At 35.2% G+C, this 27,731-nt stretch overlaps 1 protein-coding gene and 1 pseudogene across 1 annotated transcript in view; both read right to left on the reverse strand.

Moving 5' to 3' along the window:
* SYDE2 (synapse defective Rho GTPase homolog 2) overlaps window positions 1–27,731 on the reverse strand; it is a 49,233-nt gene that overhangs the window by 11,770 nt on the left and 9,732 nt on the right. The window contains exons 2-4 of the mRNA XM_030327074.1: window positions 25,968–26,651; window positions 17,945–19,047; window positions 13,720–13,846 (exon numbers count right to left, since the gene is read on the reverse strand). Coding sequence (XP_030182934.1) covers window positions 13,720–13,846; window positions 17,945–19,047; window positions 25,968–26,651 — 1,914 coding nt within the window. The remainder of the gene's footprint in view (window positions 1–13,719; window positions 13,847–17,944; window positions 19,048–25,967; window positions 26,652–27,731) is intronic.
* LOC115521393 lies at window positions 861–12,718 on the reverse strand (annotated as a pseudogene).

A 27,731-nucleotide genomic window follows, 5' to 3' on the forward strand; every position in this document is an offset into this window, starting at 1 on the left:
AAAACCAGAATCAGGCTGAATATGGTTTTCACATTTATGTGAAGCTAAAATTTATGCTTTATGTAGTTTTAAGACACTGATATCCTAGTGTCCCATTACCTTTAATCAAAAGTAATTACATTCTTGTTGAAAAGTAAATTATGCATCAAATAAGGAAACTTCAGGTTGTAGTAAAAGGGAAAAACAGTACAGAAAAAAAACCTATCTTTTTGATAAGACTTTATGGAACAGAATTTGTATTTAATCAGAATGACTAAAGACCCTTTTTTGGTGATGAAAGCAAAAGAAGCAAGTGGAAGTGTTAGATCTCTTGGTTTTTTCATCTACAGTATTTATATTGCAATCTCAACTAGGTATAGTGCATTAATATAAAGTACTTTTGAAATATATCATCTTTTTTTTTTAACGGAACCTATTCAAAAATCACATACTGCTAGATAGGATATTGAAATGATTGGTGTGCATTATTTTTTAAAATCTTCATTTTTGGTCAGCATAAATTTCCTTTAATTTTCATTTCCAGTAGGACTTCATTTTGAGGTTTAATGTCTATGAAGCCAGTATAAAGTTTTACAAACTAGTAATTCTGGATTCCAAGTCATTTAAGATGAAAAATGAAATGTGAGAGGTGCCTGGGTGGTTCAGTTGGTTAAACGCCTGACTTTGTTTGGCTCAGGTCATGATCTCACAGTTGGTGAGTTCAAGCCCTGTGTCAGACTCTGCGTTGTGTCAGGCTGATAGCACAGAGCCTGCTTGGGATTCTCTCTCTGTCCCTTCCCTGCTCTCTCTCTCTCAAAAATAAACATTAAAAAAAAAAAGAAAAGAAAAATGAAATGTGAAATTACTTAAGAAAACTAATTTTATTCTGTAACATCTAAGTCCTCATCATCCTCTTCATCATCATCTTTTGCTTGTTGATCCTTTATTAGTTATCTGTCCTATTGCAGATACACACTTAGCTGACAGTGATCTTTGAAGAGATGACTTTGGATCTGCTCTGACAATATCTAAACAGGATGAATAATCTGGTTGATATGGACAATTTCGAAAAACCTCTAAATCTTCATCAATATTTTGTATAAATTGGTAGATAGCAGTGCAGACCTTTAAAACTTTGCCATGAAGTAACATTTCAATAGTGATAAATTCTAAAAATATAGTCTTTATGTCCTTTATTTTCTGCTTTTCAAAATTGTCAATAGTTTCCTCCAGATGACGAGTTGTTCAGGTAGCATCCATTGTGGCTCTCTGCAATTAAGTTTCTGCCTTACAAAACATTTTTTTAAAGATCAAAAGTCAGATGCTCAGTCAGTTGAGCATCCAACTTCGGCTCGGGTCATGATCTCACAGTTTGTGAGTTCAAGCCCCATATCGGGCTCGCTGCTATGAGAGCAGAGCCCACTTCCGATCATCTGTCCCCCTCATTCTGCCCCTCCCCCACTTGCACTCTCTCAAAAATAAACAAACATTAAAAAGCAAACAAACAAAAAAAGATCAAAAGTCAAAGGATACAATAATATGTATTCCTTCTGAGTTAACTGATTGGCTTCCCAATTCATTGCTATTAATGTTGCTCTGAGATCCTCTCATTTCATTTTCACAATGGTTCCATAAGCTTTCAAAGGTTCAACTACTCTGGCTTCAAGTCTTTCAACCTCTGCTTGTTGATAATACTGAAGTTTGGCAAACTAATCAGAAACGTTTTTTAGGCCCTGCTTTCTTCCTTTCTTTCTTTGTCTCTCTCTCTCCTTCCTTCCTTCCTTCCCTCCCTCCCACCCTCCTTACCTCCCTCCCTCCCTCCCTCCCTCCTTTATTTTTTTCAGGCCCTGCTCTAAACCTGGGGTCTCTGTAGAGGCATACACGTTGATTTCATTCACCAGTAGGTCTGCTTTGTCTCACAGTCTGGCATTTTTCCGCACATAAGCAGCAAAGATTTGGCACAGCTCTCCGAAATGCTTCTCCACGTTTGTGACAGCATCTTGCAGTTGTCTGGTTTGAGTATCCTCGTTTTCCAACCTATGCCTCAACACCCTGCCTTGTGCATGGCCGGGGACCCCGGGCTGGCATCCAATGACCTGAGCTCTGACATGACTGAGCGTGAACTACAGTGCAAGATGCCACCTCCTGGAGCCCCCACCACCTTCTGATAATCTTTTCAATTTTGATAGTAATATGATTCATTAGTTTCTTATGGATCCTTCCATGTTTGTTTATGTAAATATAAATAATGTATTACTATTATTATCATTTGTTACATAACAGATAGTGCATATCATGTCCTGTTCTGTTTCTTGGTGTTTCATTTAACATCATATCCTTGAGATCTTTTCAGTATACAGAAAGCTTCCTCAATCAGTTTTATAGCCACATCACAGTATTTCAAAGCAGCTTGCACTGGGGCCAGAAAAACAGAAAAACAGCTGTTCTAACCAACACAGAGCAATGGCGACCAGATCTAACTTCCTGCCTGAAACAACTGGGAACACCAGATAAAATATCTGAAAAAAAAAATTAAAAAACTATGTCCAACATATTAGACATCAGTCAAAGAAGGATAGTGATCCCTAAGGGATGGGAATCTAATGAGGTGTGCTCATAACTGCCTTATTGCCCGAAAACCTTTCCAAGTCACTGTGAGGGGGTGCAAACACAGGTAGCTAGTAGGTCCAGCTAAGCTGAGGAGAGGAAGCTAGAAGACTAAGGAAGTCAAAGCAGCTAGAGCTTGCAGGACAGAGTATTAGAGAGTAGATAGCTGCTCAAAAAAACCAAAACAAAGGGGCGCCTGGGTGGCGCAGTCGGTTAAGCGTCCGACTTCAGCCAGGTCACGATCTCACAGTCTGTGAGTTCGAGCCCCGCGTCAGGCTCTGGGCTGATGGCTCGGAGCCTGGAGCCTGTTTCCGATTCTGTGTCTCCCTCTCTCTCTGCCCCTCGCCCGTTCATGCTCTGTCTCTCTCTGTCCCAAAAATAAAAATAAACGTTGAAAAAAAAAATTAAAAAAAAAAAAAACCAAAAACAAAAAAAAAAAAAAAAAAAACCTCTGGAGATTTCCAAGAATCCCCCTGAGTCTCTGAGTACTGATCAGCATGTGCAGGTGAGGAAACTAACCAAGGTTGGAAAAGGAACCACCCAAAAAGATTAAAGGGAACAATTTCAGGAGCTTATACTAGCAGGCAATAAATAGCTCCTGTTCTGAGCAACCAAAGTGGAAAACTTCGTAACTTACGATATTTGGGTATAGTACTGTTACAGCTTGAATTGTGTCTTCCACAAACATATATTTGAGTCTTATCTCTCAGCACTTCAGAATGTGGCCGTGTTTGGAACAGGATCTTTACAGAGATAATCAAGTTAAAATGAAGTCAGTAGGGTAGGCCCTAATACATTCTGACTGGTGTTCTTATAAAAGGGGAATTTAGACACAGAGACAGACATACAAAAAGGCAAGAGGACGTGAAGAAGCAGGGGAGAACTGTGTGAAGCCAGAGAACTGGAGTGATGCATCTATAAATGAGGGAATGCCAAAGATCGCCAGCAAAAAAAACAAAGGCTATGATGAAGCAAGGAAGAATTTCCCTACAGGTTTCAGAGGGAGCAAGATCCTGCTGACAACTTGATTTTGGACTTCCAGCCTCCAGAACCATGAGGCAATACATTTCTGTTGTTTTAATCACCTAGTTTGTGGCACTTAGCAGCCATAGGAAACTAATATGAATGCAGAGAAGGGTTTTGCTTCAGTAGTGAATCAAAGAAATATAAAAAGAGAAGACTTATTTAAAAGCTGCTCTCTTTCTGCTTACAAGCACACCTACAAAAAATCTAACGGTTCCCAAGTAACTTCATTGTATACTAGAACAAAGCCCAAGAGTGTCTATAAAATTAAAAAATATATGTATCTAGCACCCAAGAAGGTAAAATTCACATCTGACATCCAATAAAAAATGACCATGTGTATAAAGAAGCAGGCAAATATGATCTATAATGCGGAGAAAAATCAATTGTGAACCAACCCAGAAATGACATAGCTGATAGAATTAGTAGACAAGGACATTGCAACAGTTATTATATGGTATTTCATATGTTTAAGAAGCTAGAAGAAAGACTGAACATGCCAAGTAGAGAGACAGAATGTTTGAAAAAAAGATCAAATTTCTAATAGTGAAAATTAAAATATCAGAGATTAAAAATACAAAGAGTTAAATTAATATTAGCAGAGAAGATTAATGACTTGAAGACACAGCAATAGAAATAACTAAAATTAAACAGAGAGATTAAAAAAAAAGACTGGAAAAATGAACAGAATATCGGTGAGCTGTAAAATAAATACCAGTGACCTAATACATGTGTAAGTCTTTAAAGGAAAACGGGAGGTAGAAAATGGGTGAGTCAAAACCACAATTGTAATTGAAGATTTCAACATGCCTCTCTTAACAAGAAGAAAGAAAACACATAAAGACATGGAAGACTGGAACAACATTATTAATCAACTTGACTGCATTGGTAATTATAGTATATTACATCTCCAAACACCAGAACACACATTCTTCTCAAGGGTTCAAATGAAACATTTACCACACAGAAGAGCATATCTTGACCTTAGAATAAGTTTAAATAAATACAAAAAGATTCAAGTCACATGAAGTATGTACTATGATTATAATGGAATTAAATGAGAAATTAATAATAAAAAAGTATCTGGAAAATTCTGTAAATATTTTGACACAAACGAACATACTTCTAAATAATCCATGAATCAAAGAAGAAAGAAAAAGGAAAATCAGAAAATGAGGGATGCCTGGGTGGCTCAGTTGGTTGGGTGTCTGACTTCGGTTCAGGTCACGATCTCACGGTTCGTGGGTTTGAGCCCTGTATCAGGGAGCCTACTTAGGATTCTGTGTCTCTGTCTCTCTCTGCCCCTCCTGATCCCTCGCTCTCCCTCTCCCTCTCTCTCTCAAAAATAAATAAACATTAAAAAAATATTTTTAAAGGGGCGCCTGGGTGGCTCAGTTGGTTGAGTATCCGACTTCAGCTCAGGTATGATCTCACTGCTGGTGAGTTCAAGCCCTACATCGGGCTCTGTGCTGACAGCTCAGAGCCTGAAGCCTGCCTCAGATTCTGTGTCTCCCTCTCTCTCTCTCTGCCCCTCCCCACTCACATTGTCTCTCCCTCTCTCTCTCTCTCTCTCTCTCTCAAAAAATAAACATTAAAAAAAAATTTTTTTTAATTAAAAAGTGTTTGAACTGAGTGAAAATGAAAACAAAACACATCGGAATTTGTGGGATGAGGTTTAGAATTTAGAAAGAAATCTATAGCACTAAGTGTTTACATTAGAAAAGAAGGAAGGTCCCAAATAAATGATTTCAGTTTCCCTTAAGAAAATAGAAAAAAGGGAGGAAGTTATACTCAAAGTGAGCAGAAGAAAAGAAAATATAAAGATTAGAGTAGAAATTAATGAAATAGATAATAGAAAGCAATAGACAAAATAAAATTTGTTTCTTTGAAAAGATCAACAAAATTGACAAACCTTCAACTAAGCTGACCAAGGAAAAAAGAAGACTCACATTACTAAAATCAGTAATGAAAGAGGGCATCACTACCAACCTTATAGAAATAAAAAGGATTATAAGTGAATATTATGAATAACTATATGGCAATAAATTAGGTAACTCAGATGAAAGCTAGAACTCATAGAAAGAGGTAAACTATTGGAAGTGACTTAAGAAGAAACAGAAAATCTGAATATATTTATAGTTAAACAATTTCTTAAGTTTATTTATTTTGAGAGAGAGAGAGAGAGAGAGAAAGAGAGAGAGCATGAGCAGGGTGGGGGCAGAGAGAGCGGGGAGACAGAGAATCTCAAGCAGGCTCTGTGCTGTCAGTGCAGAGCCCAATGCAAGGCTGGAACTCATGAACCATGAGACCATCGTGATCTGAGCCTGAATCAAGAGTCAAATGCCTAACCAACTAAGCCACCCAGGTGCCCCTGAGGAGATTTATAATAAGACACTGAATTAGTAATTTTTGAAACTTCGCACAAAAGAAAGCCCGGCCCCAGATAGTTTAAGTGATAGTTGAATGCTACCAAATACTGAAAGAAGAACTAATACTAATTTTTCACAAACTCTTACCAAAAATAGAAAACACTTCTCAACTCATTCTACAAGACCAGTATTATGCTGACACCAAAACCAGACAAAGACATTACAAGAAAACTATAGACCAATATCGTGTAGGACACAAAACTCCTCAACAAAATACTAGCAACTAAATCCAGCAACATATTAAAAAGGAAAAAAAAAAAAGAATATACATCAGGACTAAGTGGGATTTATCTCAGGAATGCAAAGGTTGGCTTAACATCTGAAAACCAATTCATGTAATATACTATATCAATAGAATAAAGGACAAAACCACACAATCATTTCAACAGAGTCATAAAAGTCATTGAGCAAAATTCAACACACTGTCATGATAAAAACACCCAAAAAACTTGGAATAGAAGGGAACTTCCTCAACTTGCTAAAGGGGATCTATGAAAAATCCAGTTAATATCGTAAGTAATGGTCAAAAGCTGAATGCTTTTCTCCTAAAATCAAGAACAAGATAAGGATGTTCAGCTCTTGCCACTGCTGTTCAACATTACATTGGAGGTTCTAGCCAGGGTTAATTAAGCAAGAAAAAGAAATAAGAAGGATCCACCTTGGAAAGAGAGAAGTAAAAATATCTCTATTTGCAGGTAACATAATCTTGCATATAGAAAATCCTAAGGAATCCACTAAAAAACCAGAATAATTGAGTTTAGCAAAGTACAAGATCAATATGCAAAAATCAACTGTATTGTGTTTTGATTTTTATTTTAGAGAGAGAACATGGGGAGAAGGGCAGAGGGAGAAAGAGAGAAAATCTTAAGCAGTCTCCATGCTCAGTGCAAAGCCCAGCGTGGGAGCTCTATCTCACAATGGTGAGATCAAGACCTAAGCAGAAATCAAGAGTCAGATGCTTAACCAACTGAGCCACCCAGGTGCCCCTCAACTGTATTTCTATGCACTAAAAATGAACAGTCCAAAAAAAAAAAAAAAAAAGATAATTCCTTTTACAACAGCATCAAAATAATTAAATACTTAGGAATAAATTTAACAAAAGAAATACAAAACTTGTGCTCTGAAAACTAAAAATCATTTATGAAAAAAATTTAAAAACTTAAATAAATGGACAGCTATCCCATGTTCATAGATCACAACACCTAATACTGTTAAAATGAAAATACTCTCCAAACTGACTATAGATTCAACATAAAACCTATCAAAATCCTACATAGATTTTTCACAGAAATTTACAAGCTGATCCTAAAATTAGTATGAAAAAGCCAAAATAGCCCAAAAAAATCTTAAAAAAAAAAAGAACATCGGTAGCCTAACACCTCCAAATTTCAAATTTTACTATAAAATTTCATTAATCAAAACAATGTGGTACTGATATAAGGATAGACATACAGATCTATGAAACAGAACTCAGAGTCCAGAAATAAACCCTCATATTTATGGTCAATAAATTCTTGATAAGGTGTAAAGACAATCCAATGGAAAGAAAGTAGTCTTTTAATAGATTTTGGATGGGTCATTTGCATGTTAAAATCACTTAGGACAAAGACAGGACTTTCGTTTGAAATATAACCATTGGTAAGATATCCAAATTGTTCACTGGAAGCGCCTGGGTGGCTCGGTCAGTCAGTTGAGTATCTAACTCTTGATTTTGGCTTGGGTCATGATCCCAAAGTCATAGTCTAGAGCCCTGCATCTGGCTCTGCCTTAAATGTGGAGCCTGCTTGGGATTCTCTCTCCCTCTCCCTCCCTCTCTCTCTCTCCTTCTCTCTCCCTCGCCTTTTCTCTCTCTTTCCCTCTCCCTCTCTCCCCTGCTCATTCTCTCTAAAATTTAAAAAAAACTTTAAAAAAGTATTCACTGAATAAATGGGAATGTCCAAGAGTTCTGCAGATAATCTTAAATAGGAAAGACAGAGGCAGTGTAGGTATGCACCATGAAACTTGAGAGCTTTATTCTCAGAAGAGCATAAGTTTCTGTTCAACAGTGAAAAGATAACAATCTGGAAATAGTGCTGGGAAACCAAGAGTATATTGACCAGACTTCTTCCTGACATATAAGAAGAAACAGAATATGTATAAAGAGCCTGACATATCCTAACAATCAATACATGCTAGATGTACAGTGATGATAACAATAAAGCATTTTATACACCGTAGACATGTAGTAATTGTTTATTCCCATTCCTTAACTTATATCATGTGACTTTTTTTACTACCATCATTAGTTTTGCAGTCTAAACCTATCTACAATGAATAGCAACATGTGGTGTAAAGAGGACAACTGAGTTACAGTTAGAAAGTGAAAACCCAATTTTCTGTAGCTGCCAAATAAAGACAGCTACCAACCCTCTAGGGCATGATTTAAAAAAATAAAAATAAAAAAGATTCCACGTGTGTTCCTTGACAAAAAGCAAGACTCGTTAGTTCTAACGAAACTTAATATGCCCTGGTAGTTTGAGACTCACCCTATAATGCAATTAAATTAAATTAAAACCTAAAAGATCTCCAGAAAAGATAATGTTATAGTTTAGTAAAACACATATTTCAAATACCATTATCCTTTGTATAATACACTAAGCAACCATTAATATAAATGAAATTTTAAATTAACACAAGTTCAAGATTACTTACTTCACTATAATTTGAGGGCAAATAAGGGAGAATTATTACTAACAAATACTAAGCACTTAAAGTCTGTTCAATGCACATTATGTTCAACAAAGTAAAAGTTATCGCTCCTTTTCTGTATGTAGACATTAGAAAATTCTATATATAGAATAATTAAGTTCATTAGAAAAATAAAAAGATTTTATAAAATGATATAGAGAGGAGGTATTTTTACTATATGGTGACATATACTATGTAACTACCTATCAATCTAGAAGTTAGCTATATGACCTTATCCCAAAAAGTTAGTGATATGAGTATCTTAAGCCATACTGCCATGTTAACATCTTTTTTTTTTTTTTTGAGAGAGAGAGAGAGAGTGAGTGTAGGAGAGCAAGCAAGCATGAGTGGGGGAAGGGCAGAGAGAGAGGAAACAGAGAATCCCAAGCAGGCTCCGTGCTGTCAGTGCAGAACCTGATGGGAGGCTTGAACTCACAAACAAGATCATGACTTGAGCTAAAGTCAAGAGTCAGACATTTAACCAACTGAGCCAGACAGGCACCCCCAACCTTAACATTTTCGAATACTTTGGGGACATAAAAACCATAAGATAACAAGTTTGTGGTGACAGTCTTTAATGCTATAGAAACTATGTAAGGGAGACTTGGGGAAAATTTACATGGAAAAATTTATTTAGTGCAACATAGTACATCTTTTACCATGTACCTGAAGAAAATGCAGGCAATTATAGGTAAATAAAGAAGGGGTTCTTGGCTAACATCTAAGTTGCTCTGTAATAGTTAGATACTATGAAACCATATGCCTCTCACCTTCATTCAGGCACAAGGACCAACACAGGAAAATTCTACTCATCCCCATGATAAAATAGGTATCATCACACTAAAAAAAAAAGAAAGGCATTCTGATAACTAAAACTACTTCTATTTCTCAGAGACTGGTCTGTAGTACCTATATTTTATTAATTCTCAATTTGCAAAATTCACTCTGTTGCTCTACCTAGAACTCTAGCCCCAGATCTTCCAATGGTTAACTCTGTATTATACAGATTTTAGCTCAAAAGGCACTTCTCATATCAATTTTCTTCTCTGATCACTCCAACCATGGGAGTCACCAAGTTGACTACTACCTCCAATCAGTATCATTCCCATTGCCCTACTTATCATGCATAAGTTACTATATCTTACTATTCATTGATTACTGATTCTCTTCCCTTACAAGAATACATATATGAGGACTGAGATACTGTTCATCTTGTTCACTTGTCCCTGGTGCCTAGAAGAATGCCTGACATATAGTAAATGACATCAATAAATATTTAGTAAGTAAACCAATTAACTTCTAGATAGGGAAGGATAAGTGATTAAGTGGACTCTCTATACTGCCTCAGTATATTTTGATTGCTAAATCTATTACTATTCCTCAGTGTTTTGCATTCCTTAGTATTTATACAATTTAGGTGTCTATGTTCAATGCAGGTAAAGAAAAACAAAAATAATTTGAAAATTAATGTGCCAGAGATCAGAAAACATATAATATGCATGGTGGGGGAAATGCATATTTAATATACATAAATGAAGAAAATTATTAATGGTTTAAAGATAATTTTGGGGTTATTACTGATCAGGAATTCTTCTGAGCAAAATAAAAGAATTAAAGATAATTTGGGGGTTATTGCTGATAAAGTTTTCTTTTGAGGCAAAATAAAAGAATTAAGAATTTAAAAAGAATTAAAATTAGAAAAGTCATGGTCAAATGAATGTCTAAGTATTGAACTTAGATAGTGACTGTGTAACCCTGCAATATGATGTCTATTTTATAACGGGCAGATACATTCAAATTGGATTTTCCTTCTTAGGAGGAAGGAAAGATTATTATTCTTTTCTAATAATCACTAAATAATAAATATTTTTACTTTTCTAATTTCTTGTTCCTTTGATAAATAAGAGCTATAAACAAATATGAATAGATTTCATACCTTAAATTTTGTACCCCATGAAAAATATGGTTGTCTAGAGCACTTCATTATGTGTTTTAAACAAACCAACTACTAAGAACACATTAAACTGTGAGTAAAGTACAGGCTGTGTGCTGACAGCTCAGAGCCTGGATCCTGCTTCGGATTCTGTGTGTGTCTCTCTTTCTGCCCCTCCCCCACTCATGTCTCTCTCTGTCTCAAAAATAAAATAAACATTAAACTGTGAGTAAACTCTATCATTCATTAATATCTCATTTTTTTAGAACTACTGAATTGTTAATTATATTTCAAGTTTACTTAGAAATTTGAGTTCACATGGAACACATGAGGCAACATTATTACCGGCAAATTCTACAAATCAACAATATCCTTTATACTGAGACATGATGAGACCTTGCATATAATTCATTGTAATCTCAATGATATTTGTCAGACAACTTTTACATCATTTCATTGTTGTTGTTTTTTTTTTTTATCAAGAAAGAAAATAGCTCTAGGTTCTTTTGAAAAACAGCTTTCCTGAAATGAAAGAGTATAAACAATAGAGCAAAAAAATACCCAATTCATAAACTATGGAGACACTCAATTTTAGAAACGAATGATACAAATCTAACATTCATTGACCTATTGTTCATATCATCTCCACACGCTGCAAATTTCTAACTAAGGACCTTGTCTTATAGCAAATAATCAAATCAAGCCACGTCATGTTATCTTTTTAATTCATACATATTTGCACAATTTTTTTTAAGATAATGCCTCAACAATATTAAATATTTCATTTAGTTATAGAGTGTAATTTCCTGGGAACTGCTATTTATAAAATCTCTCTTTAATGGATTCTTTACTAATTTTGTTAATTACATATTATTAAGGGAAAAATTCTACTTTCTTTTTTGTAGACATAATTCATTTTTTGTAGAAAGAATAAGCTTTCTTCCTTTACAAAAATAAAAGTAACCATTATCTCTGGTTTGCTAAAATTTAGAAGAAAGAAAAAGTTCCTTGATTTATTGTCTGTTAGAATTAAAATGGTTAGGATCAAAGTTTTGATTATCTAAGAGTATATATTAAATACATGAAAATATAGTCATTCAGAATTCAGAGATTGGGAATCTCAACTATTTGAAAAGCCTCAATCCTAAAAGTAAGCTTTAAAGGATTCCAACCAACAAAAACCTCTTTAATATGTGCAGGTTGAACCTTCCTCAAATTCTCTCCGAGGCAATTAATTGCATGTAAAATGACAAATCAAATTAGAGAGATAAATAATATTACAGCATGAAAAAAAAATGGCAGTTACCAGTAGAGGGAAGACAAAGAACTATCAAAATACAAAGAAGATCTGAAGATACATACCAAACCATCTATAGGTGAAAGGATAGGATACTGAAGATATACTTCAAAATAATCCATGTCTAGGGGAGAATCAAATGAGGGGTATAAAAGAGACAGGTATGGTCATGTGTTGATTATGGAAGCCAGGTAATAGATATAGAGGGTTTGTCACAGTATTCTATTTTTATATATGCTTGACAACTTTGCTAATAAAATACAACAACAAAAACACGGAATTATAAGTCAAGAGTCCCTGAAGATATCGATTAGTGATAAACAATCTCATAATGGCCAAATTCAAAGGCCTTATTTCTGTTCCCATCTTATATGATCTCTCCATCAAATGACACTGCCTCATACCTTTCCTTAAACTATTGTCTTTCGTTTCCCAAACTTTCTGACTCCTATCCTCTCAATCTCTTCAGCTGGATCTTCTTTGTCTTCGTGCCTCCAAAGTTTGGAGATCCTCAAAGATCTTGTCTCTTCAAACTTTACCGACAATCACAAAGTGTTAATTACAATTATATGCTAATGACCCGCACATTGCCTCCACGTCTCAGGAGTACTAGAAGTATATTTCCAATGTTATATATTGGAATATACTCACCACTTGGTAAATTTTACTATATCCTCTCCTTAGCTGTAGATGAGCACTTTCTACTTTGCCTGATATATCCATGTAGATCACCTACTAGTACCTCAAATTCAGTATATAAGTTTGAAACGAAACCCAATTCATAGTTTTTTGTGTTTTTTCTTTTCACATTTCTCCACCAAAAGCAGTAGCTCTCCTCTCAGCTTCTTAGTTTCTGTAAATGGTACCAAATCAACAAGGCGTCAAAGTCATGCTTGTCTGGGCCCTCTCTTTCTTCATATCTTTTCAGTTCTATTCTTTCCTATTGTTACTGCTACAAGACTCCTTCAGCTCTTATCACCTCTTTGCTAGTACTACTGCTAAGGCTTCCTAATTGGTCTTCTGTCCTCTGGTTTCTTTTAATTACAATCCGTCACATAGAGTTGCCAGATTAATATTCCTGAAGACTATCTCTCTAAAGATTTCACTCCCCTGCTGAACAATCTTTGATGGGGGGTGCCTGGGTGGCTCAGTCGGTTGAGGGTCCGACTTCAGCTCAGGTCATGGTCTTGCAGTTCGTGAGTTTGGGCCCCGCGCTAACAAACAGCTCCGAGCCTGGAGCCTGCTTCAGATTCTGTATCTCTCTCTCTCTCTCCCCCTCCCCTGCTCATGCTCTGCCTCTCTCTGTCTCTCAAAAATAAATAAAAAAATCTTTGATGGGTCCCCTCTGCCTAGTAAATAAATCTGAATTCTCTATCCAAATAGTCAATGCCCTTTACATGACCTGGCGACAATCAAACTGAACTCTGATGGTGTTTTATTTATCCTTCTATGAAGAAAATGTACCTTTTTCCTTCCGCTACCTAGTAATAGCTAATTTAACATAGGTCGTATTTCCCCCCCAATATTTATTGGTGGTTTGAGGGCAAGGACCATATCTTGGTACTACCTCCCCACAGAAAATAATACAATGTTTGTGAAGGAAGGAAAATAAGACTTCAGAATAAAACCCAATTAAATTTAGGCTACAAAATAGTATTTTAAGTCCTTTTCCTACAGATGTATTCTTTCCAGAATGTGTACAGAGAATAAAAACTATTTATTACCTGTTATTACATTTATATCTGGGTACTGGTTTTCACACAGACCAACAGCTTTGCTATCTCTCTCAAAAGCCTCTCGAAGTTCTTTCTTGACTGCTGCCGAACCACATAATCGGTACAGGCCTACTACCTAGAAATAAAATTATGGCCACATTATGATAAATTTGATAAGGAGAAGATAGAACAGCACAAAATATTTAAGTCACATGAACTTGGTAATCAAATATGTTCTAATGACATTTAATTAAAAATACTTCAAACAGCTTTTGAAATCTCACCATAGACTATATTCATCAGTTTAATAAAAACATTCTATATTCTTTCATTTAAATTCAGACAATATACTATGATTTCTATAATGCTGGCTATCTTAAGATACAAGCCCTTCCCTTTAGTCTTATATGCTCAACCAATATCTCCATGCCCCAAGGTCATGCCTTTTCACATCTTTTCCCTGAAGAAGAAATGCAGCACAGTGGTTAAACAAGGGTTTGGGATTCCATATAGTCCCACTCTGTAACTCCTCGCTTAGTGAATTTGGGCAAATTATTTAATCTCTTTAAACTCAATTTATTTATCCATAAAAAAGTAATACCATTGAAATAAAATTCCAATATATTATTTGTGTGAAGTTACCTTTTTAGAAGAAAAAAAAGATCCTCAGGAAGAAATGAATTTTTTAACTTACTAAGTTAATTGATTATAAAGGGACAGAGGAAATTCAATTAAAATATATTAAAATTAAAATTAAACCTTTAGTTCAAAATGTATATAAGATACACAGATACCACCCACCCTACATTAAAAAGATTCATTTTTTAAACACAGTTCATATAGGAGATAAAATACTAAGTCTTAGGAAGTTCACTATAAAGTCACTGAGAAGAAATCAGCACTGTATCTGTAAAGAGAAAACATGACTGATTAAGCAATCAGAGTTAAAAAAAAAAAAAAAACCTTCAAGAAAATTAAGAAAAATATGTAGTTGTTGATTATATTTCCACAACAAAGACTGTTTAGGAAGCCGAATCACCTTGAGTTGAAGGAAGTTATAAAGAAATTATTTCGGGGCGCCTGGGTGGCGCAGTCGGTTAAGCGTCCGACTTCAGCCAGGTCACGATCTCGCGGTCCGTGAGTTCGAGCCCTGCGTCGGGCTCTGGGCTGATGGCTCAGAGCCTGGAGCCTGTTTCCGATTCTGTATCTCCCTCTCTCTCTGCCCCTCCCCCGTTCATGCTCTGTCTCTCTCTGTCCCAAAAATAAATAAACGTTGAAAAAAAAAATTAAAAAAAAAAAAAAAAAGAAATTATTTCAAGACAGAAAAAAGTAAAAACAAATAGTGAGGATCCCCAAAGATTTGAACCAGGAATCACTTTAAAATCATATAAACAATCTAGGAAAAGGAGTACACAAATGAAATTTCCAGGTGTACTTATGATACAAACCTCTCCAAGTCATTACATAACTGATGGAATACAAAAGGTGGGTCTTGATATAGGAAAATGTTACTAATGGACATAGAGAAATATTATCCAAAATAGTTGAGATGATAAGCTATTAAGTATTAATTGAAAGATACTAAGGAAACTACAACTATTTCTGAGAGAAGGTAATGCAAGGTGCTGCTACATTCAAAAGGATCGATGTAATATGGGAAACTAAGGAATGTACTTAGAAGGAAATTTCCTATTCTTATACAAATTCATAGTGCATTTGCATTGAGAATAGCATGTCCTATGTTGGTCACATCATCACAAGACATGGTAGAACCACAGATGATCCAGAAAATGAAACTAAAATTTTAACAGGATCAAAGAAAATGCTATCATATTAGAAGAAACTAATTTGATTGAGTGGAGCCCTTCTGGTGTAGGCACACTTAAGTGTCACAAAATCCCATAATAAAGATGTATCCCCTTGAACTTGAGAAGGAGGTGAACCTAGAACAAGTTAAAGAAAGCAATACTTCAATAGTAAGTAATAAATTAATGGTAACATGTTGTCCACAAAGCTGAAAATACAAAGGTAATTTTTAAAGGTGAATAAAAGAAGATAGATCTAATACAGAGATTTCAAGGAAAAGACACTTTAGGATATACCCCTAATTTCAGAGGCTGACTTCTTAAATCAAACACTTCAAGTACATGCTTAATGCCCCTATCAGGGATAGAATCTGTACTGGATAAACCAGGAGTATGATTTCCATCGTAATTTTTCCCATTGAAAGCAGGGGATAGGTGGTAATAGCCTTCAAAGCATTTGGAAGATGCCACAAACTATTTTTGTATGACTGTTAAAACCTGATGCTCCTGATAACAAACACAAGAATAATTACTGCCTAAAAAGGTAACCAAAATTTAAGCAGTGTGCTAGTCTGTAAAATACAGACACAATAAGCCTCTTTCTCTGGCAGGGCAGGGGAGAGAGAGAAAAAGCAAAAGAAACAAAACAAACAAACAAAAAAAGGTGTTTAAAAATTGCAGTTCCAAATGGACTACTATAAATTTTATAGTTCACAGGAAATAATTCTTTATTAAAATAACTATTTCTAAACTTTAAGTATAGAAATAAAAAGCATTGCTAAAAATATTTTGTGGGTATTTAAAATAAATTACAACAGTCTTAGTCATAAAGAAAAGAAATGCTTAAACGCTACTGGGGATATAACAAAGCAATCACTAGCTAGTTGCAAGAGGCACTCCCTAGCCAAACTTGGGATAATTTAAGCTTCAAAGAATAATGACTATAATTGATTGTAACAAATTGAATAAATAAAAACTCATGAAAAAATTATAAGTTTTATATACCCATTCTTTATAAACTATCTCAGAAAATAGATTGTAAAAGTACAGTGCTATTTGAGTTACTTATTTTAAAATTCAGTTGTAAAAGTTTGTTTAATAATTTGAAATTGGCCTAATCTCTGACCTTTCTACATATTGCCTGAAAAAAAAAAATGGGAGAAAAACAGAGAACCTTAAGAAAAAGTAACTGGACCAAAAGTTGGATTGGAAACTAAAAGCCGTATTCTCATATAGAAAATATAAACTCTACCTGAATAATAGAGAAGAGGTTTCAAAAGCTCAGATGTACCTCTTACCTTCAGGAAACTACTGCATCTACTTTTATAGATATAAGCAAATAAGGCCCACAGAGATTAAGTGACTTGCCCAACATCACACAGCTAATTAATAATGGAGGAGAAACCGGTACCCAAGTTTCCTGCATCTTAATACAAAACCCCACTAACTTACACTGTTTCTGTAGTTTCCACATCAAGGTTCAAGGTGAGTTATTTTAAAACTCTTTTCTACACATAAAGAAATCATAATTCTGATTCGTTGATATTTACCTCTGATGTTTTTAATCAATGTCATAAATTCTGATAGTATTAAAGCAGAAATACTTCAGAATATCTAATTTTAGGCTTAATTTTTGAATTTAAACTATTACTTGTACCTCAGAATAACATCCTGAATGATATGCTGTTTCTCATTGTCACAGTCCACATGTATTAATGAAAAAAAGATAAGGTCTACAACTGGTTAACATTACATATCTTATTATATATAACACCAGGGTTTTTGTTTCTTTTAATGGGCTGCTTTTACATTTTATTTTATTTTATTTTATTTTATTTTATTTTATTTTATTTTACCTTCTCACTTAAAAGGAAGAGAGAATGAGACATGTTATTAGTAGGACCTCTCCTCATCCTCCACACTATCCCAAAGTTCAGAGACAAATAAGCTTATGCATGCTTTCTGAAGTGTGGGATGAGGGAGAGTAGGGAACAAGGACAGGGAGTTAGTTTTAGGAGTACAGCAGGGTTTTAAGATTCACTGTTGGAATTTTGTACCACAGGAATGTCAAACCATGCAGAAACATTCCTTAAATGAATTAGTCTTTGCCTATCATAGCTCTGGCTTTTCTTAGGAATGTCATTGTAAAGCAATCCTGATAGCGAGGTATAAAACCCACATAACTCTGCATCACAACATAAATTGTAGAACCATCTAGCATGCTCTTAATTGCTCACTGACAATGTAGGTGAAGATGTGAATTATACCCTAAACAATAATGGGATAAATTTTAAAAATAGGAATGAGAAAATGTCTAAATTAGATTTTTTTAACCTTACCTTGAATCCCTTCCCCCAAGACCTACTATAAATTTAATTAATTAAGGTAGATAAATACATCGGGAGGTAGTAGAGAAACTGAAATAATACCTGACAGCCTCTCTTTTCAATTTCCATAATACATTTTTGTATCAGAAGTGGCACCATCAGTCCTGTATTTTCTTTCTCTACAACTTTTCGAATATCAACACCAAATATTACTGGTTCTCGATTTACAGCCAGTCCAGGAAGAGAATTATCCCACTGTTCCAGAAGAGTCACTTTCACATAAATAAGACCTCTAGGCTCAAGTTTGACAGCCAACTGATGTGTCTTTGTCACTCTGAATAAGGTGGGGAGAACAACAGTTCCGTGACAACACACTCGATTTTTTCTTGGAGTCGGTTCCCAACTGAACACTACTAATTTCAAATGCTGCGCATTTTCAATTTCTATGTTGAAAGTATGATCCATGTCTAAAAACGTTGTCCGACATGTGAGCAAAGCTGTTCTTGCTTTGTTTACTGAATCTACCTGAATTGCACAAAAGACATCTTTTGAATCTATCCGAGGTGGTTTTAAATCCTCAGCACCATAGAAATGCACACTCATGAGCCCAGATATGTACTGAGAACACTTAGGTTGATCAGAAAAACTATAATGTCTAAAAGCATCAATGTCTATTTCACTCTTGCTGCAACTACTTGGAATTATTTCTTTTCCCTTTCCAAATTTGTTGTCAGATCCATGTTTGCTAGATTTAGTTATAAGTTCAGGTGAATCTCCATCACTGAGGTAACCACCTTTGCAGGAATACTTGGAACTCACAGATGTTTTCTTCTGGTAGCTGTGCTGAGAAGATACACTGGTATCCAGATGGTACCGACTTATGACATTCCTCTTAGCAGCTGTGGTTGTGTTCCCAGAAGGTAGAATATTGGCATGATGAATTTCTCGACAGGTACATTTAGACAAGGAAGGAGTATTATCTGGATTGTTCATGTAATTCAAAGTTCCTTTAACGCTCAGCTTTCGGCTAAGTTCTGGCAACCTTTTCATTTTCATGGAAAGTTTCCTCACAGTTCGTGGAGATTTTATTTTATCTGGGAAAGACCAGTTAATTGAACTGCTTTTTTTCACAGGGCTAGGGCTTGGAGAAGATAAATCGGTAGCTCCCAATTCAGTCTTATTTGTAGCACCTAGGATCCCAGGACCTTTAAAAAAAAAAAAAAAAAAGATATTATAAGGTGATATGTTTTGATTCCTACTTTATAAATCATCAACTAAACAGACCCTCCCATGGACAGAAATTTCTCCCTTGTTTTATCACACTGGGGAGATTTAGGTAGGGAGATTTAGATTTACAAGTTTAGGTAAATCTCCATTACCACCTTCAAACACAATATCAAGGATTTCCAGGGGTGCCTGGATGGCTCAGTAGGTAGAGCAAGTGACTCTTGATCTTGAGATTGTGGGTTTTAGCCTCATGCTGAGTGTAGAGATTACATAAAAATAAAATCTTAAAGAAAGGGGGGTCAGGATTTCCAAATGGCTTAGGGTGGAAAGAAGCATCTTCGTCTCCATCTTCTTTTCTACTTTAAAGGTTTGGAGGAAGGGTAATATATATTCCTTTTAAATCTTTCCCACTGCAATATAATTCAGGGAGTATGTTATTTTATAACCATGAACAGTGGATATCAGAGGAAACTAGGAAAGCTTCCTATTTTGATGTTTATTTTGGCATATTATCTATTTGAGTGTTTATTTAGAAATCCTACTCCAATTTTAAAAAGAAAAAAGAAATCCTACTCTAATAAAAGAACATTTGTTTATACTTCTCTAAAAACTAAATTTTATCACATAGCAGTGGTTTTTTTTAAAAAAGTTAAAAACAAAACAAGCTTATTATTATTATTATTTTTTTTTTTTTAAGTAGGCTTAATGCCCAATGCAGAGCCCAACACGGGGCTTGAACTCACCACCCTGAGATTAAGACCTAAGCTGAGATCAAGTCAGATGCTTTATGACTGAGCCACCCAGGCACCCCAAAAACCAAATAAGTTTATAATTTTGACAACTAAGAGCCCTTTCTTTCTTCGATGTTCCCTCAGAACATATCACGAAAGATTATACATAGAATGAAACACAGTTAATCAAGAATAATTGAATATTGATTAATCAGTCAGAGAAAAACAAATATCATAGGACTTTACTCATATGAGGACTTTAAGAGACAAAACAGATGAACGTAAGGGAAGGGAAACAAAAATAATATAAAAACAGGGAGGGGACAAAGCACAAGAGACTCATAAATATGGAGAACAAACAGGGTTACTGGAGGGGGTGTGGGGGGGGATGGGCTAAATGGGTAAGGGGCACTAAGGAATTCACTCCTGAAATCATTGTTGTACTATATGCTAAATAATGTGGATGTAAATTAAAAAAATAAAACTTAAAAAAAAAAGAAAGAATAACTGAATATTGAATATCATAAAGCTAACTGAATAATTTTAAAAACTATAAAGACATTTTCTTTCTTTTATTATTTATATACAATAATTCCCTGGAACTTCAAAAGCTAAATTAGGGCCTTTCCTTGCAATTTCAATATATTAAATAACAGTACAGAGACATAAATAAGTTTTGTTATCTTCTCAGTTTTCATGAAGAGTAAAGCATTGAAATGTTTTTGATTTTTTTCTCCACACAAAAATAGCTTTTTTCCCCCCTGAATGTCAAAATTATCCAGGTTTACAATAAAAAGTTTTTAAAAGACACAAAGAAATCCAAATAGCCTAAACTGAGCTATTAAGAGATGAGTCATTATAAACAGTGAGGTGAAAATAATATCCAAAGTAGTTTAACAGTAAATTGTTAATATTTCTAGCACTAGCCAACATTTATTGAGCTAGACAAAGTATGAAAAATTAATTTAACACTTAGTATGCACAGATTCTGATTTAATTCTTGAAATAGCCCTAAGAGTTAAGATACCACAAGCATCCCATCCTCCAAACAAGGACCTCATGCACAGAGCTGATTTGTTTAAGATCACAAAGCAGCTAAGTGGCAGAAACAGGTACAATTCAAACCTAAGCATAGGCCTTCAGAGCCTATATTCTTAAATACTGTACTTTAGAGTACTTCCATCCTTCTAAACATTTTTCTGTCTATACATATACATTAAATTGATTTTTAATGGTGGCTTCTTAACCATTATTAGTAAGTTAAGGGGCACCTGGATGGCTCAGTAGGTTAAGCATCTAACTTCAGCTCAGGTCACGATCTCATGGTTCATGAGTTTGGGCGCATTAGGCTCTCTGCTGTCAGCCCAGAGCCCACTTCAGATCCTCTGTCTCCCTCTCTCTCTGCCCCTCCCCCAACCCTTCCCTCTCCCTCTCTCAAAAATAAATAAATGTTTGTTTTTAAATAAAATATTCCATTTAACCTTAAACTTTCTTTTTTCTTTTTTTTAAGTTTGTTTATTTACTTATTTATTTAGAGAGAGGGAGAGAGGGAGGGAGGGAAGGGGGGAAAAGAGAGGGAAAGACAGAATCCCAGCCAGGCTCCAGGCTGTCAGCACCAGCTGGACGCAGGGCTCAAACTCACAAACTCACAAACTCATGACCTGAGCCAAAATCAAGAGTCAGACGCATAACCCACTTAACTGACTTAGGAGCCACCCAGGGGCCCCTCAACCTTAAACTTTCAATCCCTCAGTTAAAAAAAAAAAATGTATAAACTGACTAATCAATTTTATTTTAAAATGTGAAACTGTTCCTATTTAAGTGTTTAATAAAGCAAAATGAAAATAACTTCTAGAATCTATTATGTAAGTTTAAACTGTTTCTTTAAAGAAACAATTTAGGGGTGCCTGGCTGGCTCACTCAGGACAGCATGTGACTCTTGATCTTGGGGCTGGGCCTCGAGCTTCTTAAAAAAAAAAAAAAAACAATGAATGAAACAATCTATGATTTAAATTATTTAAAATTTAAATGAGTTTTTCACACTTCCTCTAACTATTCCTTATAAAGATCTCTAATGACCCTAATATCAGAGGTTACTCTATGAAATACTACATTTCACAATTAAAATAACAAAAGAGAGTATTAATTCATTTCAAAATCAATAGATTAAATGACCTTTCTTTTAAAGTGCTAATATAATCTCCCTCCATCCCTCTTTATGTGTCCTAAAAACAAAGAAGTGGTTTCTTTATAGAGAAAGGACTATTTTAAGTATGCCTGCGGGGCTTTTCTGGTAAATAACAAATAAGAAATGGAATATTTGATAAACTAGACAAAGCATTCCCTTGTACTGTAAATTGTAGTACAATTCTATTGGTTTACTGGCCTAAAACATTCTATAGTAATCAGAGTCCTGCTGTAGTCTACAATCTATTTTGTCAACGGCTTAAAAAGCTATCCAGTATATTAAATTGCTCTAGGTTCTATTAAAGTATTACGGAGTTAATTTAACATTTTGACTTTTTTTACACATCATGCATTATTCTTACTGAAGTCTTTATTAAAATGAAATACTGTGTATGTTAGCAATTTCTACTTCAGACAAGACTAAACTTATTAAAATAAAAATGCTTTGTTTTTATAAAACCCAAGAGCTGAAATACTACCAAATTCAATAATTGCTTAAAATTAAACCAAAATTATACTAATCAAATCACAGACTAGCTATACAGGGAAAGTACAAAATGAAAATCTTTGTAAATCCATAAACCAGGCTAGAATCAAGTGAAACTGGCACATTCCTTCAGCACCTAGAACAGTAACTGGCACACAGCAGAAATTGAGCGTTTATAGAGTAAATCAATTAATCAACCAACCAATTGTCAGTTGCCTGTAAAGTGGTAAACCTTTTAGGAAATATAATATAGGAATTACTATAATAGTTACCAGCCATAAAAACCCAGTAATGATACTAGTAATTAATCCAAATAAAGTGAAATAGATCACGATGATGATCACTCCTCTAGTAGTGGAAATAATCTATTAACACCCAACATAACCAGTCAAATAGATTAGGACACATCAACCCTATTAAATACTATAAAATTGGTAAACAATAATGTTAATCTACATGTAATAACACAAGATGAAAACATCAAGTGGAAATATCAAAAACCAAAAACAGGGGCACCTGGCAAAGCTCAGTCAGTTAAGCATTCAAATCTTGATTTCGGCTCAAGTCATGACCTCAAGTCGTGTGATTGAGCCCCAAGTCAGGCATCAAACTGGGCAGGGAGACTGCTTGAGATTCTCTCTTTCCCTCTCCCTCTGCCCCTCCCCTGTACATGGGGGTGTGGGGGAAGGGGCATGCTCTCCCTTTCTCAAACAAAACAAAACAAAATCACCAAAAACAGACTGCTATGATCGCAACTAGATAAAACATAAATATACATATGGGACTTAATAAACAAAATAACAAGTCATAATTGTGTTAGAATGATTAAAAAATTGTCAGCGATACTAAATACACTCAAGCTTTTTTATTTCTTGATCAGAAAATTATTTTGAAATTCAACCATTATCTTTGCCTATTTCTCAACAGTTCTCATTTTTGATGTTTATTTATTTTGAGAGAGAGAGAGCATGCACACAAGAGCGAGAGGGGGAGGGGCAGAGAGGGAGGGAGAGAGAGAATCCCAAACAGGCTCCACCCTCAGCATGGGGCTCAATCTCACAACCCTGAGATCATTACCTGAGCCAAAATCAATAGTCAAATGCTTAACCGACTGAGCCAGCCAGGCACCCCTCAACAGCTCTGTTAATATTGCTAAAGAAAACAGATCACTTTAGGTAACCTTTCTGATCAAACTAAAACAAAATGATGACAAAGAAATAAACTAAATATTTCCTTTAGTCAACTTAGGACTGTGATTATATTTTAATAAGATGCTAAAAAGAAGAATAACAGAGAGAGGAAACATAAATAACAGCTCTACCCTACTTTCAAGTCTTTGTTTTTGTTTTTATAATATCTGTTAGTCTTTCTAGGTTCACAATTTGCCACAAACATAAAATAATAAAGTTTGAAGACAGCAACTTAAATCAAAATATGTGTAACTTTACAGACACTGGCTTTCTAACTTTGCTGTTATTCTTATGCCCTCTTGCCTTTCCTGAACCATACAAACCCATCACTCTCTGCCATACTCCTGCAAGCTTCCCTACCACTCCAATCACAACCTGTATTCCAAACTATTATTTCATAAAGCATTTATTCCTCTTTCCATCTAGCTTACAAAAAAAAACCCCACAAATTCTTCTGAAAAATCAGTCTACAATTAGAAATGCACACAATTTTTTTTTTTTAATTTTAAAAATGTAAAAAAGCAGGCTCTGTGCTGTCAGTGTAAGCCGGACAAGGGGCTCGATCTTACAACCGTGAGACCATGACCTGAGGCAAAATCGAGAGTCCAATGCTTAACCAACTGATCCACCCAGGTGCCCCACTCACAAAATTTTTCATTACCTTCAATCCTAACATGGCAGTGGTGGGGGGGGGGATACTTAACTTTTCTAGTATAACTTTTCAGTGTTTCTTTCAAACTGACATAATATAGTATACACTGTTATTTAACTCACTTTTTCTCTTATCATATAACATTTATTCCACCTCCACATATCCCTGAGAAAAGGATTCAAATCCAAGTAATTTATTTGTAAAGCACATAATTATCAGCAAGAAGTGAGAAAATTCAGGGGCAAATCCAACAATCAAGCCTGTTACTACTACAGGCAACTCATGTTCAATATCAGGAGAAAACTCTGGGAAATGATGTAGAATTATGACACCCAGGACATGAGAGAGCTGAGGTGGTTCTACACCAATTCTGGTTGGTGGGCACTCCAACAGTCACTCATTGACTCAGAGGAAGTCACTCTGCTTCCTGCAGAGAAGTTCTCTAACACTCCTGCCAGAATCCTCAAGCAGAGATGCAGATACTGATGTTTGGATGGAGGCTTGTCCCATCTAAATAAATAATAAATCCCAAGGGATAAGGACAAGATACTGACAGCATCTGTTATACACCACATCTTTGAATATTCTGTATCATTTGAAATTTTATAAATTAAAACAACTTGATATAAAACAGAACTGCTTTCTAGCCAACATTTGATATTTGCAACTAAATATGCTCTCTGCTATTTCCTAGTGTGTCTGGGACCAAATTTTAAAAGAAGCACATCAAAAACTCAAGGCAATCAAGGAAGAAAGAAACCATTAGGTTGAACTATTTCATATAGTGTTCTGCAGATCAAAAACTGTCAATTTCATATGGTGCAACCTAATATGCATCAAACTTCAATTATTTCTTTTCTAGGTTCCATAACTATTGCAACACCCACCTACTTGCGAGGTCTTTACTTTTACCTCTCATTTATTTTTTCTCTTCTTCCTTTCCTTTGTTCATGAGGAAATGTAGGCATGAAACTGTAAAGTAATAACTACTGATACACGGACTATACAACTTTTCAGCTATAGCCAGGCTAGGTATAAATGAATGAATGAATGAATGAATGAATGAAGCAAAATTAGATTTACATAAAGAATATATCTTGGGGCGCCTGGGTGGCTCAGTCAGTTAAGCATCCAACTTTGGCTCAGGTCATGATTAATGGTTTGTGAGTTCAAGCCCCGCATCGGGGTCTGTGCTGATAGCTCAGAGCCTGGAGCCTGCTTCAGATTCTGTCTCCCTCTCTCTCTGCCCCTCCCCCACTTGCAGTCTGCCTCTCTCTCTCTCAAAAATAAACAAACATTAAAAAAAATTAAAAAAAAATTAAAAACAAAAAGGAAATGTATCTTTCTCTTCTGCACCTCATGATCCCACTCTTTCAACTAAGAGAAACTAATTAAGGACAGACACACTAACAGTTGGTGTAGAACTACCCCAGCATCTTCACCCCTTACAAAATCAAGTCTGTGACAGGAATAACTAAACCACCATCTATATACAAATATTTGTAAACGTTTTTGAAGTTTTCTTTATTTTTATGAAAACACACTCACTTTGTAAGGAAAAGTACATAGCTACAATAGACATCTATATTTAGTTTTAGCTACTGTCCAAGAATTGAATGGAAGAAGAAGGCAAACATGTGACCATCTTTACCTGCAAAAGGAGATTTCAACATGAGACTCTCCTCTACCATTATTCTTTCTTGTGTCTTGTGTCCAAGCCCTTGCTTGTACTGCCGCACGAGCTCTGTGGAGTGGATGGACTCAACAGGATTCACTTCATTTGACTGTGATGTATGAACCTTGCCTCTGTGTTCTGAAGAGTACAGCAAGCCTTCAGTGTACTGTTCTGCTTTCATTAGGTCTGGACCAGACAATACTCTCAAACTAACAGCAGGAAACTTCAGAACAGCAGGGTCTGCCTCACCAAAACTCAAGGCATTTGATATACCAAAGTCATCATCCTCAGGAATGGGGTTGTACCATATTTCTCCTTCATCATCTGCATCATTTTCCTCATTAAAATCTAAAGAACAATTTTTTGATAATGAAGAATTTGTAGCATTACACACCACATATGTACAATATTCTTCAGATGATTTGAGGAAAGGTCGTGATAACTGATGTTTAGGTGAGATGGATAAATGACTTATGTCTTGGCATTTCTTATTTTCTTCTTCCAGGTTAAAAGATCTCAGAGTACTCTGATATAGCCAATTGCGTTTCTTTGACACAGTGATGCTGTTAAGTGGCTTATGACCTCTGATTCCAATATTACCCTTCAGATCTTCAAGTTCTCTTCTCTTCACTGAAGACCCATAGACATTTTCAAATAAATCTGTTTCAAAGAAAAAGAAGAAAGTAAAACGTAATGCCTAGGATACCAGGAAAAACCAGTCACTTGAGATCAGTTATTAAAATACTATTTTTAACAATGGAATATTACTCAGCTATCTAAAAAGAATGAAATTTTGCCATTTACAATGAAATAGATGGAACTAGAATGTATTATGCTAAGCAAAGTAATTCAATCAGAGAAAGACAAATACCATGACTTCACTCATATATGGAATTTAAGAAACAAAACAGATGAACATGTGGGAAGGGGGAAAAAAAAGAGGAGAGAGGGAAACAAACCACAAGAGACTCTTAATGACCGGAGAACAAACTATGGGTTGATAGTAGGAGGTGGGTGGGAGATGGGCCATACCGGCACTTGTGATGAGCACTGGGTATTGTATGTAAGTGATGAATCACTAAATTCTATTCCTTAAGCCAATATTGCACTATATGTTAACTAAAATTTAAATTAAAAAAAAAAAGAAAAAACTAGTATTTTTAAAGGAAAAAAAGAAGGAAAAGTAGTATTACACATTTGGAGACTAAAATGAAACAAGAAACATTTTGGCTTTTTCACTAAAAATAATTTTTATTACTTAGACTACTAGTAAAAGTGACATAAGAATTCTAAGAAAATGAATAAACAAACTCTAAGATTGTCTTTATAAACATATTTGGGCTAACAAAGACATACCCCACGCAAAACACACTTAAGCTTATATAGAATGCTTTGTACACAGTATGACTTTAATTCATATTTTGAATAATTTTATTTTTCTTTTTAAAAATTTTTTTATTTTATTTGAGAGAGAGAAAATACAAGTGGGAGAGAGAGAGAGAGAGAGAGAGAGAGAGAGAGAGAGAGAGAGAGAGAGAGAGAGAGAGGACCTTAAGCAGGTTCTGTGCTCAGCGCAGAGCCTGGTACAGGCTAGAGCCCATGATACTGAGATCATGACCTGAGCCAAAATCAAAAGTCATGCTCAAATGATTGAGCCCCAAGTCTGGCTCTGTGCTGGATGTGGAGCCTGCTTAAGATTCTCTCTTTGTCTGTTTCTTTCCCTCTGCCCCTCCCACACTC

The sequence above is a fragment of the Lynx canadensis genome, chromosome C1, assembly GCF_007474595.2.
Source record: "Lynx canadensis isolate LIC74 chromosome C1, mLynCan4.pri.v2, whole genome shotgun sequence".
In the NCBI taxonomy this organism is placed as follows: Eukaryota; Metazoa; Chordata; class Mammalia; order Carnivora; family Felidae; genus Lynx; species Lynx canadensis.